This window comes from Ranitomeya imitator, chromosome 2, assembly GCF_032444005.1.
Source record: "Ranitomeya imitator isolate aRanImi1 chromosome 2, aRanImi1.pri, whole genome shotgun sequence".
In the NCBI taxonomy this organism is placed as follows: Eukaryota; Metazoa; Chordata; class Amphibia; order Anura; family Dendrobatidae; genus Ranitomeya; species Ranitomeya imitator.
Genome location: NC_091283.1, coordinates 170186106 through 170202645, shown reverse-complemented (window position 1 = coordinate 170202645; position 16540 = coordinate 170186106). Strand labels below are relative to the sequence as shown.

Here is a 16540-nt window from a genome sequence, read left to right as displayed (position 1 = left end):
TAAAATCGCAGTAAAAACGCATGCGGATTTCTGGCAGAAATGTCCGGTTTTTGTCAGGAAAATTTCTGCAAGAAATCCTGACGTGTGCACATACCCTCAAACGTAAAAGTGTGGGTCAATTATTATTCAACCCCTAGGTTTAATATTTTGTGGAATAACCTTTGTTTGCAATTACAGCTAATAATGGTCTTGTATAAGACCTGATCAGGCCGGCACAGGTCTCTGGAGTTATCTTGGCCCACTCCTCCATGCAGATCTTCTCCAAGTTATCTAGGTTCTTTGGGTGTCTCATGTGGACTTTAATCTTGAGCTCCTTCCACAAGTTTTCAATTGGGTTAAGGTCAGGAGACTGACTAGGCCACTGCAACACCTTGATTTTTTTGCCTCTTGAACCAGGCCTTGGTTTTCTTGGCTGTGTGCTTTGGGTCGTTGTCTTGTTGGAAGATGAAATGACGACCCATCTTAAGATCCTTGATGGAGGAGCGGAGGTTCTTGGCCAAAATCTCCAGGTAGGCCGTGCTATCCATCTTCCCATGGATGCGGACCAGATGGCCAGGCCCCTTGGCTGAGAAACAGCCCCACAGCATGATGCTGCCACCACCATGCTTGACTGTAGGGATGGTATTCTTGGGGTCGTATGCAGTGCCATCCAGTCTCCAAACGTCACGTGTGTGGTTGGCACCAAAGATCTCGATCTTGGTCTCATCAGACCAGAGAACCTTGAACCAGTCAGTCTCCGAGTCCTCCAAGTGATCATGAGCAAACTGTAGACGAGCCTTGACATGATGCTTTGAAAGTAAAGGTACCTAACGGGCTTGTCTGGAACGGAGACCATTGCGGTGGAGTACGTTACTTATGGTATTGACTGAAACCAATGTCCCCACTGCCATGAGATCTTCCCGGAGCTCCTTCCTTGTTGTCCTTGGGTTAGCCTTGACTCTTCGGACAAGCCTGGCCTCGGCACGGGAGGAAACTTTCAAAGGCTGTCCAGGCCGTGGAAGGCTAACAGTAGTTCCATAAGCTTTCCACTTCCGGATGATGCTCCCAACAGTGGAGACAGGTAGGCCCAACTCCTTGGAAAGGGTTTTGTACCCCTTGCCAGCCTTGTGACCCTCCACGATCTTGTCTCTGATGGCCTTGGAATACTCCTTTGTCTTTCCCATGTTGACCATGTATGAGTGCTGTTCACAAGTTTGGGGAGGGTCTTAAATAGTCAGAAAAGGCTGGAAAAAGAGATAATTAATCCAAACATGTGAAGCTCATTGTTCTTTGTGCCTGAACTACTTCTTAATACTTTAGGGGAACCAAACAGAATTCTGGTGGGTTGAGGGGTTGAATAATAAATGACCCTCTGAAAAGACTTTTCACAATTTAAAAAAAAAAATAAACAAAGGAATAACATTCTTTTTTGCTGCAGTGCATTTCACACTTCCAGGCTGATCTACAGTCCAAATGTCATAATGCCAAGTTAATTCCAAATGTGTAAACCTGCTAAATCTGCAGGGGGTTGAATACTACTTGTAGGCACTGTATAACAAGGACATAGCTTATATCTTACAGAGTCACTACGTGCCTATTATATAGCCTCATATGAGGGCTGGGGGTCCCTCGGCCCACCTCATATCAAGGACATAGCCTATATCTTGCAGAGTTGTAATACGCAGGCACTGGGATGCAGTGACACAGATACTGCAGAGCAGGGAAAATATATATATATAGTTATATAACAGTGGGAAAACGCATAGTAACATAGTTAGTAAGGCCGAAAAAAGACATTTGTCCATCCAGTTCAGCCTATATTCCATCATAATAAATCCCCAGATCTACGTCCTTCTACAGAACCTAATAATTGTATGATACAATATTGTTCTGCTCCAGGAAGACATCCAGGCCTCTCTTGAACCCCTCGACTGAGTTCGCCATCACCACCTCCTCAGGCAAGCAATTCCAGATTCTCACTGCCCTAACAGTAAAGAATCCTCTTCTATGTTGGTGGAAAAACCTTCTCTCCTCCAGACGCAAAGAATGCCCCCTTGTGCCCGTCACCTTCCTTGGTATAAACAGATCCTCAGTGAGATATTTGTATTGTCCCCTTATATACTTATACATGGTTATTAGATCGCCCCTCAGTCGTCTTTTTTCTAGACTAAATAATCCTAATTTCGCTAATCTATCTGGGTATTGTAGTTCTCCCATCCCCTTTATTAATTTTGTTGCCCTCCTTTGTACTCTCTCTAGTTCCATTATATCCTTCCTGAGCACCGGTGCCCAAAACTGGACACAGTACTCCATGTGCGGTCTAACTAGGGATTTGTACAGAGGCAGTATAATGCTCTCATCATGTGTATCCAGACCTCTTTTAATGCACCCCATGATCCTGTTTGCCTTGGCAGCTGCTGCCTGGCACTGGCTGCTCCAGGTAAGTTTATCATTAACTAGGATCCCCAAGTCCTTCTCCCTGTCAGATTTACCCAGTGGTTTCCCATTCAGTGTGTAATGGTGATATTGATTCCTTCTTCCCATGTGTATAACCTTACATTTATCATTGTTAAACCTCATCTGCCACCTTTCAGCCCAAGTTTCCAACTTATCCAGATCCATCTGTAGCAGAATACTATCTTCTCTTGTATTAACTGCTTTACATAGTTTTGTATCATCTGCAAATATCGATATTTTACTGTGTAAACCTTCTACCAGATCATTAATGAATATGTTGAAGAGAACAGGTCCCAATACTGACCCCTGCGGTACCCCACTGGTCACAGCGACCCAGTTAGAGACTATACCATTTATAACCACCCTCTGCTTTCTATCACTAAGCCAGTTACTAACCCATTTACACACATTTTCCCCCAGACCAAGCATTCTCATTTTGTGTACCAACCTCTTGTGCGGCACGGTATCAAACGCTTTGGAAAAATCGAGATATACCACGTCCAATGACTCACCGTGGTCCAGCCTATAGCTTACCTCTTCATAAAAACTGATTAGATTGGTTTGACAGGAGCGATTTCTCATAAACCCATGCTGATATGGAGTTAAACAGTTATTCTCATTGAGATAATCCAGAATAACATCCCTCAGAAACCCTTCAAATATTTTACCAACAATAGAGGTTAGACTTACTGGCCTATAATTTCCAGGTTCACTTTTGGAGCCCTTTTTGAATATTGGCACCACATTTGCTATGCGCCAGGGAGATTTGCTATCACAGGGAGATAGTAGGGTAAACGGGGTACAAAGGTAAACTGAATAAACGTTGGTTAGCTAAACAGTCTGTTAATGGTTCCACTTATCGTGACTCTGTGGCCTGTCACTTTCTGAAGACCCCGTGGATCGCAGAATGTCGGCAGTGTTCCGTGTAATGTCTGCTGGCGTCCTCGCCTAGCACTCGGTCCTTCTGGCGGCAGCGGGCAGTCCTACCCGCTGAGCCCCTAGTCCATACACTGTGTTCCAAATTATTATGAAAATTGGATTTAAGTATAATAAAGATTTAATTTTGTTTTTCAAATAAACTCACGGATGGTATTGTCTCAGGGCTCAATGGATCACTGAAATCAATCTTAAACTCGTGATAATTAGTTTTCCAGGTGATTCTAATTAAAGGAAAACTACTTAAAAATGATGTTCCACATTATTAAGCAGGCCACAGGTTTCAAGCAGTATGGGAACTAAAAAGGATCTCTGCTGTTGAAAAGCGTTAAATAGTGCAATGCCTTTGACAGGTATGAAAACATTAGATATTTCATGAAAAATTAAGAGTGATCATCATACTGTGAAGAGATTTGTGACTGAAACAGAGCACAGAGAGAGTTCATGCAGATAAAGGCATAATGAGGAAGGTTTCTGCCAGACAAATTCATTGGATTAAGAGAGGAGCTGCCAAAATACCATTACAAAGCCGCAAACAGTTATTTGAAGCTGCTGGTGCCTCTGGAGTCCCTCGAATCTCAAGGTGTAGGATCCTTCAAAGGCTTGCTGTGGTGCATAAACCTACTATTCGGCCACCCCTAAACAGTGTTCACAAGCAGAAACGGTTGCAGTGGGCCCAGACATACATGAAGACTAATTTTCAAACAGTCTTGTTTACTGATAAGTGTTGTCGAGCAACCCTGGATAGTCCAGATGGATGGAGTAGTGGAAATTTGGTGGATGGCCACCATGTCATGTTTTGGGCCAGAATCATGGGGAACCAGCTGGTAGGGCCCTTTAAAGGGACACTGTCACCTGAATTTGGAGGGAACAATCTTCAGCCATGGAGGCGGGGTTTTTGATTCACCCTTTCCTTACCCGCTGGCTGCAATATTGGATTGAAGTTCATTCTCTGTCCTCCATAGTACATGCCTGCGCAAGGCAAGATTGCCTTGTGCAGGCATGTACTACGGAGGACAGAGAATGAACTTCAATCCAATATTGCAGCCAGCGGGTAAGGAAAGGGTGAATAAAAAACCCCGCCTCCATGGCTCAAGATTGTTCCCTCCAAATTCAGGGGACAGTGTCCCTTTAAGGTTCCTGAAGATGTGAAAATGACCTCTGCAAAATATATAGAGTTTCTGACTGGCAACCTTCTTCCATGGTATAAAAAGCAGAAACGTTCCTTCAGGAGCGAAATCATCTTCATGCTGACAATGCCCCATCTCATGCTGCAAAGAATTCCGGAGTCATTGTCTGCTATGGGCATAAAAGGAGATAAACTCATGGTGTGGCTACCATCTTCCCCTGACCTCAACCCTATAGAGAACCTTCAAGTATCATCAAGCAAAAGATCAATGAGGTTGGGAGGCAGTTCACATCAAAACAGCAGCTCTGTGAGGCTATTCTGACTTCATGCAAAGACGTACAAGCAGAAACTCTCCAAAAACTCACAAGTTCAATGGATGCAAGAATTATGCAGGTGATATCAAAGAAGGGTCCTATGTTAACATGTAACTTGGCCTGTTGGGAGGTTTTGGAGTTAAATAGCTTTTTTTGTTCAGTGAATGTGACCTCCTAATGCTGCAAATTCCACAAATGAGCATTCTCAGTTCTTTATATCAAATGTATAGAAATTCTACTGTGCCTAATAATTTGGAACAGTGCATTTTGAGTTTTCATTCATTTTGGAGATTATACTGTTATCATTGGGAGGTTTCTTAAATAAAATTCGATGTATAATCTAACGGGTGATGACTTTTATTAGTCTGTCATTTGCACCGACCATTTAGGAAAATCCAAGAAAAATGTTGTTTGCATAATAATTTGGAACTTGTTGTATATCTGTGGAGTAGGAGAGTAGAGCTCCCCACAAGATTCCTCTCGGCGCGGGTCTCCTTAAGCAGCCGCTGTGACCTGCTGCGTTGCAATGTTTTACCCGGCGTGCACCTCTCTGAATATCGGCCGACACCCTGACGTCTGTACTGCAATACTCCGTTGATCGCACGCTCCCTTGTGCACCCGCCGGTTTCGGTGAGTCCCTCACTATGCCGGCCTGTCGCTCCCCTCTCAGCATTTGTGGTCTGTACCTCATCAGCGTTTTGGCGGGAAGACTGCTTCCGTTGCCATGCAAACCATTTTACCTCACTGACTGGCCATGCCCCTTTTTCTCTGGTTACTGTCTCGCTCTGGCTGCAATCTTGTTCGCCCCAGGAACAGGAGGTTTGGCTCCAGCAGTTCCGGACCCAGCACTTCAGCAGCCGCAGCAACCTGGTCTTCCCTGCTACAGAGTGTCTACACACCCATTATATAGCCTCATATGAGCGCTGGGGGTCCCTGGCCCACCACACACAGCCTATATCTTAGGCCTCTTTTACAGGTCAGTGTCTCCATTACGTGTATTGACAGTGTTCTCACGTACTGGAGACACTGACACACGTAGACCCATTCAAATGAATGGGTCTATGCACATGTCAATGTGTTTTCACAGACCTGTCTGTTTTTACCCGGACACAGGGGCCACAAAGCATGCCACACACGTGCACAAGGAAAACCGGGCCCACTGTCCTCCGTGTGCACGGACGGCCATCTGGGAAGTAGCGCTACTGTAAGCCGCTGTTCCCCTGTGTGGTGCTGAAGCTGGCTGTCATCCCTTCTCTGCCGGTGAGCAGCATGAACAGAGGAGAATGAATGAATGAAAAACCCGCGTGGGTCCCCCCTATGTTTTTAAACAAACCGAGACACTGCGGGCGCAGGCTCAGTAACTAGCGATGACGTCACTGAGTCTGCTCGCTCGCCGGCATGAACTGTGACCTCAGGACTGTGGGAGAATGCAAGTGATGAGGTCACGGCCGTTCAAGCTCTGTCACAGTGACCTCATCACTTGCAATCTCCCACGTTACCGGAAATATCAGGACGGCCTTACAGAGTGACTACACACACATTATATAGCCTCATATGAGTGAGCGCCGGGGGTCCCTGGGCCCACCACACATAACGAGGACATAGCCTATATTTTACAGAGTGACTACACACCCATTATATAGCCTCATATGAGCGCTGGGGGTCCCTGGGCCCACCACACATAACGAGGACATAGCCTATATCTTACAGAGTGACTACACACCTATTATATAGCCTCATATGAGCGCTGGGGGTCCCTGGGCCCACCACACATAACGAGGACATTGTAAGATATAGGCTGAGTGACTACACCCATTATATAGCCTCATATGAGCGCTGGGGGTCCCTGGGCCCACCACACATAACGCGTAAATAGCCTATATCTTACAGAGTGACTACACACCCATTATATAGCCTCATATTTAATATTTTATCAGGGAAATGGCCCTGTCGGCATGAGACATGAGTACGACATGCATCATCTTTTAACCCCTCTGTGACCTTAGACGTACTATCCCGTCGAGGTGCCCTGGGCTTATCTGACCCTGGACGGGATAGTACGTCATAGCCGATCGGCCGCGCTCACGGGGGGAGCGCGGCCGATCGCGGCCGGGTGTCAGCTGCTTATCGCAGCTGACATCCGGCACTATGTGCCAGGAGCGGTCACGGACCGCCCCCGGCACATTAACCCCTGGCACACCGCGATCAAAGATGATCGCGATGTGCCGGCGGTGCAGGGAAGCACCGCGCAGGGAGGGGGCTCCCTGCGGGCTTCCCTGAGCCCCCCGCAGCAACGCGATGTGATCGCGTTGCTGCGAGGGTCTCCTCACCTCCCTCCCTGCTCGAGCCCCGGATCCAAGATGGCCGCGGATCCGGGTCCTGCAGGGAGGGAGGTGGCTTCACAGAGCCTGCTCAGAGCAGGCACTGTGAAGGCTGCAGCGCTGCATGTCAGATCAGTGATCTGACAGAGTGCTGTGCAAACTGTCAGATCACTGATCTGTGATGTCCCCCCCTGGGACAAAGTAAAAAAGTAAAAAAAAAATTTCCAAATGTGTAAAAAAAAATAAAAAAAAATATTCCAAAATAATGAAAAAAAAAAAAAAAATATTATTCCCATAAATACATTTCTTCATCTAAATAAAAAAAAAAAACCAATAAAAGTACACATATTTAGTATCGCCGCGTCCGTAACGACCCGACCTATAAAACTGTCCCACTAGTTAACCCCTTCAGTAAACACCGTAAGAAAAAAAAAAAAAAACGAGGCAAAAAACGCTTTATTATCATACCGCCGAACAAAAAGTGGAATAACACGCGATCAAAAGGACAGATATAAATAACCATGGTACCGCTGAAAGCGTCATATTGTCCCGCAAAAAAAGAGCCGCCATACAGCATCATCAGCAAAAAAATAAAAAAGTTATAGTCCTGAGAATAAAGCGATGCAAAAATAATTATTTTTTCTGTAAAATAGTTTTTATCGTATAAAAGCACCAAACCATAAAAAAATGATATAAATAAGGTATCGCTGTAATCGTACTGACCCGAAGAATAAAACTGATTTATCAATTTTACCAAACGCGGAACGGTATAAACGCCTCCCCCAATAGAAATTCATGAATAGCTGGCTTTTGGTCATTCTTCCTCACAAAAATCGGAATAAAAAGCGATAAAAAAATGTCACGTGCCCAAAAATGTTTTCAATAAAAACGTCAACTCGTCCCGCAAAAAACAAGACCTCACATGACTCTGTGGACCAAAATATGGAAAAATTATAGCTCTCAAAATGTGGTATTGCAAAAAATATTTTTTGCAATAAAAAGGGTCTTTCAGTGTGTGACGGCTGCCAATCATAAAAATCCGCTAAAAAACTCGCTATAAAAGTAAATCAAACCCCCCTTCATCACCCCCTTAGTTAGGGAAAAATAAAAAAAAATGTATTTATTTCCATTTTCCCATTAGGGCTAGGGCTAGGGCTAGGGCTAGGGCTAGGGTTAGGGCTAGGGTTAGGGCTAGGGTTAGGGCTAGGGTTAGGGCTAGGGTTAGGGCTAGGGTTAGGGCTAGGGTTAGGGCTAGGGTTAGGGCTAGGGTTAGGGTTAGGGCTAGGGTTAGGGCTAGGGTTAGGGTTGGGGCTACAGTTAGGGTTGGGGCTAAAGTTAGGGTTAGGGTTTAGATTACATTTACAGTTGGGAATAGGGTTGGGATTAGGGTTAGGGGTGTGTCGGGGTTAGAGGTGTGGTTAGGGTTACCGTTGGAATTAGGGTTAGGGGTGTGTTTAGATTAGGGTTTCAGTTATAATTGGGGGGTTTCCACTGTTTCGGCACATCAGGGGCTCTCCAAACATGACATGGCGTCCGATCTCAATTCCAGCCAATTCTGCGTTGAAAAAGTAAAATTGTGCTCCTTCCCTTCCGAGCTCTCCCATGCGCCCAAACAGTGGTTTACTGCCACATATGGGGTATCAGCGTACTCAGGACAAATTGGACAACAACTTTTGAGGTCCAATTTCTTCTCTTACCCTTGGAAAAATAAAAAATTGGGGGCAAAAATATAATTTTTGTGAAAAAATATGATTTTTTATTTTTACGGTTCTGCATTATAAACTTCTGTGAAGCACTTGGTGGGTCAAAGTGCTCACCACACATCCAGATAAGTTCCTTAGGGGGTCTACTTTCCAAAATGGTGTCACTTGTGGGGGGTTTCAATGTTTAGGCACATCAGTGGCTCTCCAAACGCAACATGGCGTCCCATCTCAATTCCTGTCAATTTTGCATTGAAAAGTCAAATAGCGCTCCTTCCCTTCCGAGCTCTCCCATGCGCCCAAACAGTGGTTTACTGCCACATATGGGGTATCAGCGTACTCAGGACAAATTGGACAACAACTTTTTGGGTCCAATTTCTCCTGTTACCCTTGGTAAAATAAAACAAATTGGAGCTGAAGTAAATTTTTTGTGTAAAAAAGTTAAATGTTCATTTTTATTTAAACATTCCAAAAATTCCTATTAAACACCTGAAGGGTTAATAAACTTCTTGAATGTGGTTTTGAGCACCTTGAGGGGTGCAGTTTTTAGAATGGTGTCACACTTGGGCATTTTCTATCATATAGACCCCTCAAAATGACTTCAAATGAGACGTGGTCCCTAAAAAAAAATGGTGTTGTAAAAATGAGAAATTGCTGGTCAACTTTTAACCCTTATAACTCCCTAACAAAAAAAAAAATTGGTTCCAAAATTATGCTGATGTAAAGGAGACATGTGGGAAATGTTACTTATTAAGTATTTTGTGTGACACATCTCTGTGATTTAATTGCATAAAAATTCAAAGTTTGAAAATTGCGAAATTTTCTAAATTTTCGCCAAATTTCCGTTTTTTTCACAAATAAACGCAGGTACTATCAAAGAAATTTTACCACTATCATGAAGTACAATATGTCACGAGAAAACAATGTCAGAATCACCAGGATCCGTTGAAGCGTTTCGGAGTTATAACCTCATAAAGGGACAGTGGTCAGAATTGTAAAAATTGGCCTGGTCATTAACGTGCAAACCACCCTTGGGGGTAAAGGGGTTAATCAGTCAATTTTTAGTTCCTAGGAAAGCTTAGTGACACATAACAAATATGTTTGTGAAGAATTTTCCCTCAGGATTGTAATAATTAGTGCTGACCCTCTGGAGGTTGTAGGCACTTCCTCCGCCATATTATTCCTGTAAGTTAATCACTGAGATATGAAATTAATGTATATATTGTAAACTGTAGGCCTCATGTATATGTCTCTATTGTAGATGGTGGTCACCCATAGCAACCAATCAGGTTCCTGCTCTTCTAATTCAGAGCCAAGCTGGAAGATGAAAGAAGCCATTTGATTGGTTGTCATGGTCAACTATGCTGGAAAGTAAATTTGAACCAGTTGCTCATAGCGCCCAATCAGGTTGCCGTTTTCATTTAGAAAACAGGCTCTGGATAATGGGAGCTGTGACTTGATTGGTTACTTGCTATGACCAACTCCTCCACTTTCGGTTTCTGTTTTAAATCTTTAACCCCTCTATTACCAGGCCTTTTTTTTTTCCTTCGCTTTTTCCTTCCCTTCTTCCAAGAGCTATAACTTTTTTTTATTTTCACGCTAGTATAGCAGTTTTTGGTGGGGCGAGTTGCAGTTTTGAATGACACCGTTGAGTTTACAAAATGACAAAAACAGGGAAAAAAATCCAAGTGAGGTGAAATGGTAGCAAAAATGTGATATACCATTTTTTTTTTTTTTTTACGACATTTATTGTGTGATAAAAATGATCTGGCGACACAATTCTCCAGATCAGTAGCCTATGGTAATACCAAATTGTATAGTGATTATTAATTATTATTATTTTAGGGACAAAAAAAAAATCTACATGTTCTACAATATATTTTTGGTCTGTGTTGCCATATCGTATGATTCATTTTTTTTGTGTGTGCCGAGCTGTCGTTTTAGGCTACGTTCACATTTGCGGTGTTGGGCGCAGCGTCGGCGACGCATACCGACGCATGCCGTTATAATAGATGAAATGTGGATTACATCCGCGCTGCTGCGACAAATAATAGATCCAGATATACTTGTAAGATGTTCGGGTGGTTTATTCAACGCGTTTCGAAGCTCATGGCTTCTTCTTCAGGAAGTTTCCACACAGAGTTATCTCTGTGTGGAAACTTCCTGAAGAAGAAGCCATGAGCTTCGAAACGCGTTGAATAAACCACCCGAACATCTTACAAGTATATCTGGATCTATTATTTGTCGCAGCAGCGCGGATGTAATCCACATTTCATCTATTATAACGGTTCTGAGAGGTCGCAGCGCCGACCTGTGGATCTGCAGCAGCTGACAAACTACACGCTTGTACTGTGTACCACCAGGTGAGCAGTTCTCTCACAATTGATCAGAAACAATCCTGGGGATAAGACCCTATTTGCGCTTTTTTTGTGTCCTATCTTTCAATAATACCGACGCATGCGTCATGCGCCCCTATCTTTAACATGGGGGGGCGCATGGACATGCGCCGTTATGCGTTGTATTGTGTTTTACGACGCATGCGTCATATTGACGTACAGAGAGGGCGCAGAAAACGCTACTTGCAGCATTTTTCCTGCGCAGAAATTCCTGCTCTGTACGATCCCATGACAATGCATGTGTCGTAAAATGCTGCGTTGTGTATTTGCGTTGTTGGTTGCCGACGCTGCGCCCAACACCACAAATGTGAACGTAGCCTTATTGGCACCATTTTGACATACAGTATATACAATGTTTTGATATCATTTTTTTTTTTTTTTTTTTTTTTTTTTACGGAGGATGCACGGCCACCAAAAAAACAGCAATTCTGGAATTTCAATATATTTTCTCTATTTTGTGTTTACTACACGAGTGAAATAATTTTATTTTCATAGATCGGACCTTTGCAAACGCAGCGATACCAAATATATTCATCTGTTCTGTTTGGTTTTTTTTAACTTGGAAAGCCGGATGATTTAAACTTTTATATTTTGAATCTTTTTTTTGCATCGTTTTTTATGTTTTAATCTCATTATTTTATTCTCTCATCACAACAGTCTGAGCCCCATATTACCCGAGTCTGGAATCGTCGCCGACATTGACGTTGAGACCGCGCTAGAGCCGAGCGAGGAGCAGTTTTACCAGCTGAAGAGCCAGCCGATCCCTTCTAGGTGAGATAGCAGATACAGGACGTGTTCAGAGGCGAAAAATGCATGACGCAGACATAAATGTAAGGACGCCGGCCACCGCGCCGTCAACAGGAAAACCTGATAAGCTGCAGACATCCAGCCGCACTGATAATACCTGGCACTTTGCGAGATAAGCGGCGCTCACTCAGCATTTTCCAGGACGAAGTTGGCTTCACTTCCACATAAATGGAGAAAATTAAAGGGATGACTTAAAAGAACACTCCGAGCGAAAATCATACACTTTATTATGCCTACGCTTAAAGGAGTGGGGCGTGACACAAGGTTACTCAGCCCCCTGAAGTCCTGCATTTGGCGATGCAGCGTATACTCTTTGGTTGGAGTGTTCCTATAAAGAGTAACCATCTTTTACATTTTTGTTTGGTATCAATCAGTGTACGTAAAAATAAGTGATTTTGTGATATGTATTGTCAAAGAAACAAGTTTCCTCCTGGACTGATTATCTCAATTTCTGCTTAAAATCAGTATTTGAAGATTGAGATGACAGTTGGTGCTCATAAGATTCTATGGAGACGGATAGGGGGGAGAAGCTGGAGACAGACGCAGACATTTTACTGCAAGTACTTCTGAAACGACCGTTACATTTTAAAGTTTAACAGTCCATTTAGGAGAACTTAATGTCTGTGTCCAGCTCCTCCCTACTGCCCATCTCCATAGAATCTTATGAGCACCAACTGCCATTGCCTATCTCAGTAATGGGAAAATCTGTTTTCACTGTATACAGATATGTTCCATGAATTGAGTGATTGATCAATCCAGGAAGAGAAAGAAGCAGATTTCTCTGCTAAGATATATTACAAAGTTACCCATTTCTTCATGTATTATTGATTTATAAAATAACTCTTACTCTTTACATGGCATTTCCTTCTAGAATATACATTTCTTTAGTAAATGCAGGTTTATGGGTCATCATTTTCTGCCCTCTTCAGGGATGACAACTAATATGGTAAATCTGCCTGGTTATACAGTGATAAGACAGACACATGTCAGGTTAGAACAACAGGGTCAGGCATGTTGAAATCCCAACAGCCCCATCCTTCTTTCCACAACCGCAGATATTGAGGGAAAGTCTGGACACCCCAGTACACAAGAGATGGTCGACCAATCCTGCCAGAACCTGCAGCTCTGCTTGTTCAATATGACAGACAGACCAGCATTGCGTCGTCAGACACCAAATGTACTGCTCCGTCCTTTTCCCCATGCTTTACCCTGCAGTCCTGCTTGTGCTTGGATCTAGTGCTTGTATCCACGTATTTAGGCCTCATTCAGAGGAAAATAGCAAGTTTAGGGCGGCACCATAGATAAGTTGATATCTGTTAGCAGTTGCAAGTATGGCAAAAAGAGGATGATCCCAATCCTCAATAATGTCCAAAGGTGAAGAAAGCGACAAAAGCATCCACGTGGCAAAAAGTCTATTTTTCTTTATACATCACATAATACAGGTAGACAGCAACATTTCAGCCTTACAAAACAGATATACACCCACATATTTATATTACTCCTGGAACGCCTGGTCTACTCCTGCCTTATGCGCTATCGCTCAGAAAACTTTCTTCTTGACCCTCTATAATCCAGTTTCCATTCTTTACACTCTACTGACACTGCTCTCAGTAATGTCTCTAATGATCTACTAAAAGTAATGGTCACTGCTTCCTGCTGATTCTCCTGGATCTCTCTGCAGCATTCAGCACTGGCTCCTCCTCAGTATGCTCCACACCATCGGCCTCAAGGACACCGTTCTCTCTGGTTCTCCTTCTAACTCTCTGACCGCTCCTTCACTGTTTCTTTTGCTGGCTTTTGTTCCTTGAATGTTTCCCGTACTGTCGGGGGTTCCTCAGGGATCAGTCCTGCGTCCCCTCCTCTTACTGTTGGGGTTCCTCAGGGTTCAGTCCTTCGTCCCCTCCTCTCACTGTTGGGTTTCCTCATGGTTGTCCTGCGTCCCCTCCTCTTACTGTTGGGGTTCCTCAGGGTTCAGACCTGCGTCCCCTCCTCTCACTGTTGGGGTTCCTCAGGGTTCAGTCCTGCGTCCCCTCCTCTTACTGTTGGGGTTCCTCAGGGATCAGTCCTTCGTCCCCTCCTCTTACTGTTGGGGTTCCTCAGGGTTCAGTCCTGCGTCTCCTCCTCTTACTGTTGGCGTTCCTCAGGGATCAGTCCTGCGTCCCCTCCTCTTACTGTTGGGGTTCTTCAGGGATCAGTCGTGCGTCCCCTCCTCTTACTGTTGGGGTTCCTCAGGGTTCAGTCCTTCGTCCCCTCCTCTCACTGTTGGGGTTCCTCAGGGTTCAGTCCTGCGTCCCCTCCTCTTACTGTTGGGGTTCTTCAGGGTTCAGTCCTGCGTCCCCTCCTCTTACTGTTGGGGTTCTTCAGGGATCAGTCGTGCGTCCCCTCCTCTTACTGTTGGCGTTCCTCAGGGTTCAGTCCTGCGTCCCCTCCTCTTACTGTTGGGGTTCTTCAGGGATCAGTCGTGCGTCCCCTTCTCTTACTGTTGGGGTTCCTCAGGGTTCAGTCCTGCGTCCCCTCCTCTTACTGTTGGGGTTCTTCAGGGATCAGTCGTGCGTCCCCTCCTCTTACTGTTGGCGTTCCTCAGGGTTCAGTCCTGCGTCCCCTCCTCTTACTGTTGGGGTTCTTCAGGGATCAGTCGTGCGTCCCCTCCTCTTACTGTTGGGGTTCCTCAGGGTTCAGTCCTGCGTCCCCTCCTCTTACTGTTGGCGTTCCTCAGGGTTCAGTCCTGCGTCCCCTCCTCTTACTGTTGGGGTTCCTCAGGGATCAGTCCTGCGTCCCCTCCTACTGTTGGGGTTCTTCAGGGATCAGTCGTGCGTCCCCTCCTCTTACTGTTGGGGTTCCTCAGGGTTCAGTCCTTCGTCCCCTCCTCTCACTGTTGGGGTTCCTCAGGGTTCAGTCCTGCGTCCTCCTCCTCTTACTGTTGGGGTTCCACAGGGTTCAGTCCTGTGTGCCCTTCTCTTTCTGTCGGGGTTCCTCAATTTTCAGTCCTCCGTGCCCTCCTCTTATTGTTGGGGTAGGTCAATGCTCAGAATTAGGTCCCCTCTTCTTACTGTTGGGGTCCTCCAGGGTTCTGTCCTAGCTTCCCTCCTCTTCTTTCTATACACTGCCCCTATTGTTCAAACCATTATCAATTTCAGTCTTCATTACCATCTGCCAATGACACCCGATAATACACATCGTCTACTGACATCTCCCTGCATTACTACAAGATACCAGGGATTGTCTGTCTGCTGTCTCTAAAATCATGTCCTCCCTCTAAAACTGAATCTGTCAAAAACTGAACTCCTTGTGTTTCCTCCCGCCACTAACTTACCTGTGCCAGATATTGCCATTTTCGTATGTAGTTTTACCAGTACTCCCCAGCAACACGCCTGCTGTCTTGGAGTCATACTTGATTCAGATCTTTCCTTAACCCCCCACATCCGATCACTCGCTCATGTCACCTGCACCTCAAAAACATCTCTAGAATTCAACCTTTTCTTACATTTGACTCCGCTAAACCTCTTACTGTTGCGCTTATTCATTCTCGTCTGGACTATTATTACTCTCTACTGATTGGACTCCCTCTTACCAAACTCTCCCCTCCCCTGGGTTACTCTCAGGAGGAGCTATAGGAGGACATATCTGAGATTGTCCTTCCCAATCTGTGGAACAAAGATTCGGACATTTTTGACTAACAAGGAATAAACTCTTCACACTCCAATCTGTCCTGAATTCGGCAGACAGGATCATATTCCTTTCCAACCACTACACTGATGCCTCTACCCTGTGCCAGTCGTTCCACTGGTTACCCATCTGCCTCAGAGTTCAATATAAACTTATCACTCTTGCCCACAAAGCGCTCCATGGTTCAGCACCACCCTACATCTCCTCCCTCGTCTCAATCTACCAGCTTACCCGTGCCCTGTTGGCGCTATAGAAATAAAAATTATTATTATATTACCCCTTAATAATTAAACCATCATATGATCAGTTATTTGAAATGGCAGAGACAAAAGCACAGATTTAAATAAATGCTAAATGTATTTTGCACATATACATCATTTAAATGCAGAACTGTGGGAACCTGAGTGGCAGCATCTGTAATCTCACTGTTTTTCTCCCCTAACAGTCAGACCCCATCGCAGTCCCCTTCATCCTCCTTTCAGACTTCGACCAGTATGTCTTCACGTATCCTCCTGCGACAGCAGCTGATGAGGGCTCAGGCCCAGGAGCAAGAGAGAAGAGAGCAGGAGCAGAAAACTACCCAGATCCCTGCTCTGCCCACGCCTGCCATCAGCGTCAGCACTGGTAGCCGCCCCACCCCAGCACAGGTGCCCTTGGAGGTCTTAAAGGTAAGAGAGACCACTTGCAAGTGATATTATATGAACTAGAAACAAAAATGTCACTGGAATCAGAAACAAAGTATTAAAACTGGAAGTAAAATTGAAAAAGTAAACATCCCTGTTATGATTCTCACTTTCGACAGTTTGCGTGTGAGACCCTGTCCAAACGCCATTCT

At 44.7% G+C, this 16540-nt stretch overlaps 1 protein-coding gene across 1 annotated transcript in view; it reads left to right on the top strand.

Moving 5' to 3' along the window:
• Window positions 1–16540, top strand: part of TFE3 (transcription factor binding to IGHM enhancer 3) — a 33881-nt gene that overhangs the window by 5579 nt on the left and 11762 nt on the right. Inside the window, exons 2-3 of the mRNA XM_069747940.1 lie at window positions 11890–12003; window positions 16151–16373. Coding sequence (XP_069604041.1) covers window positions 11890–12003; window positions 16151–16373 — 337 coding nt within the window. The remainder of the gene's footprint in view (window positions 1–11889; window positions 12004–16150; window positions 16374–16540) is intronic.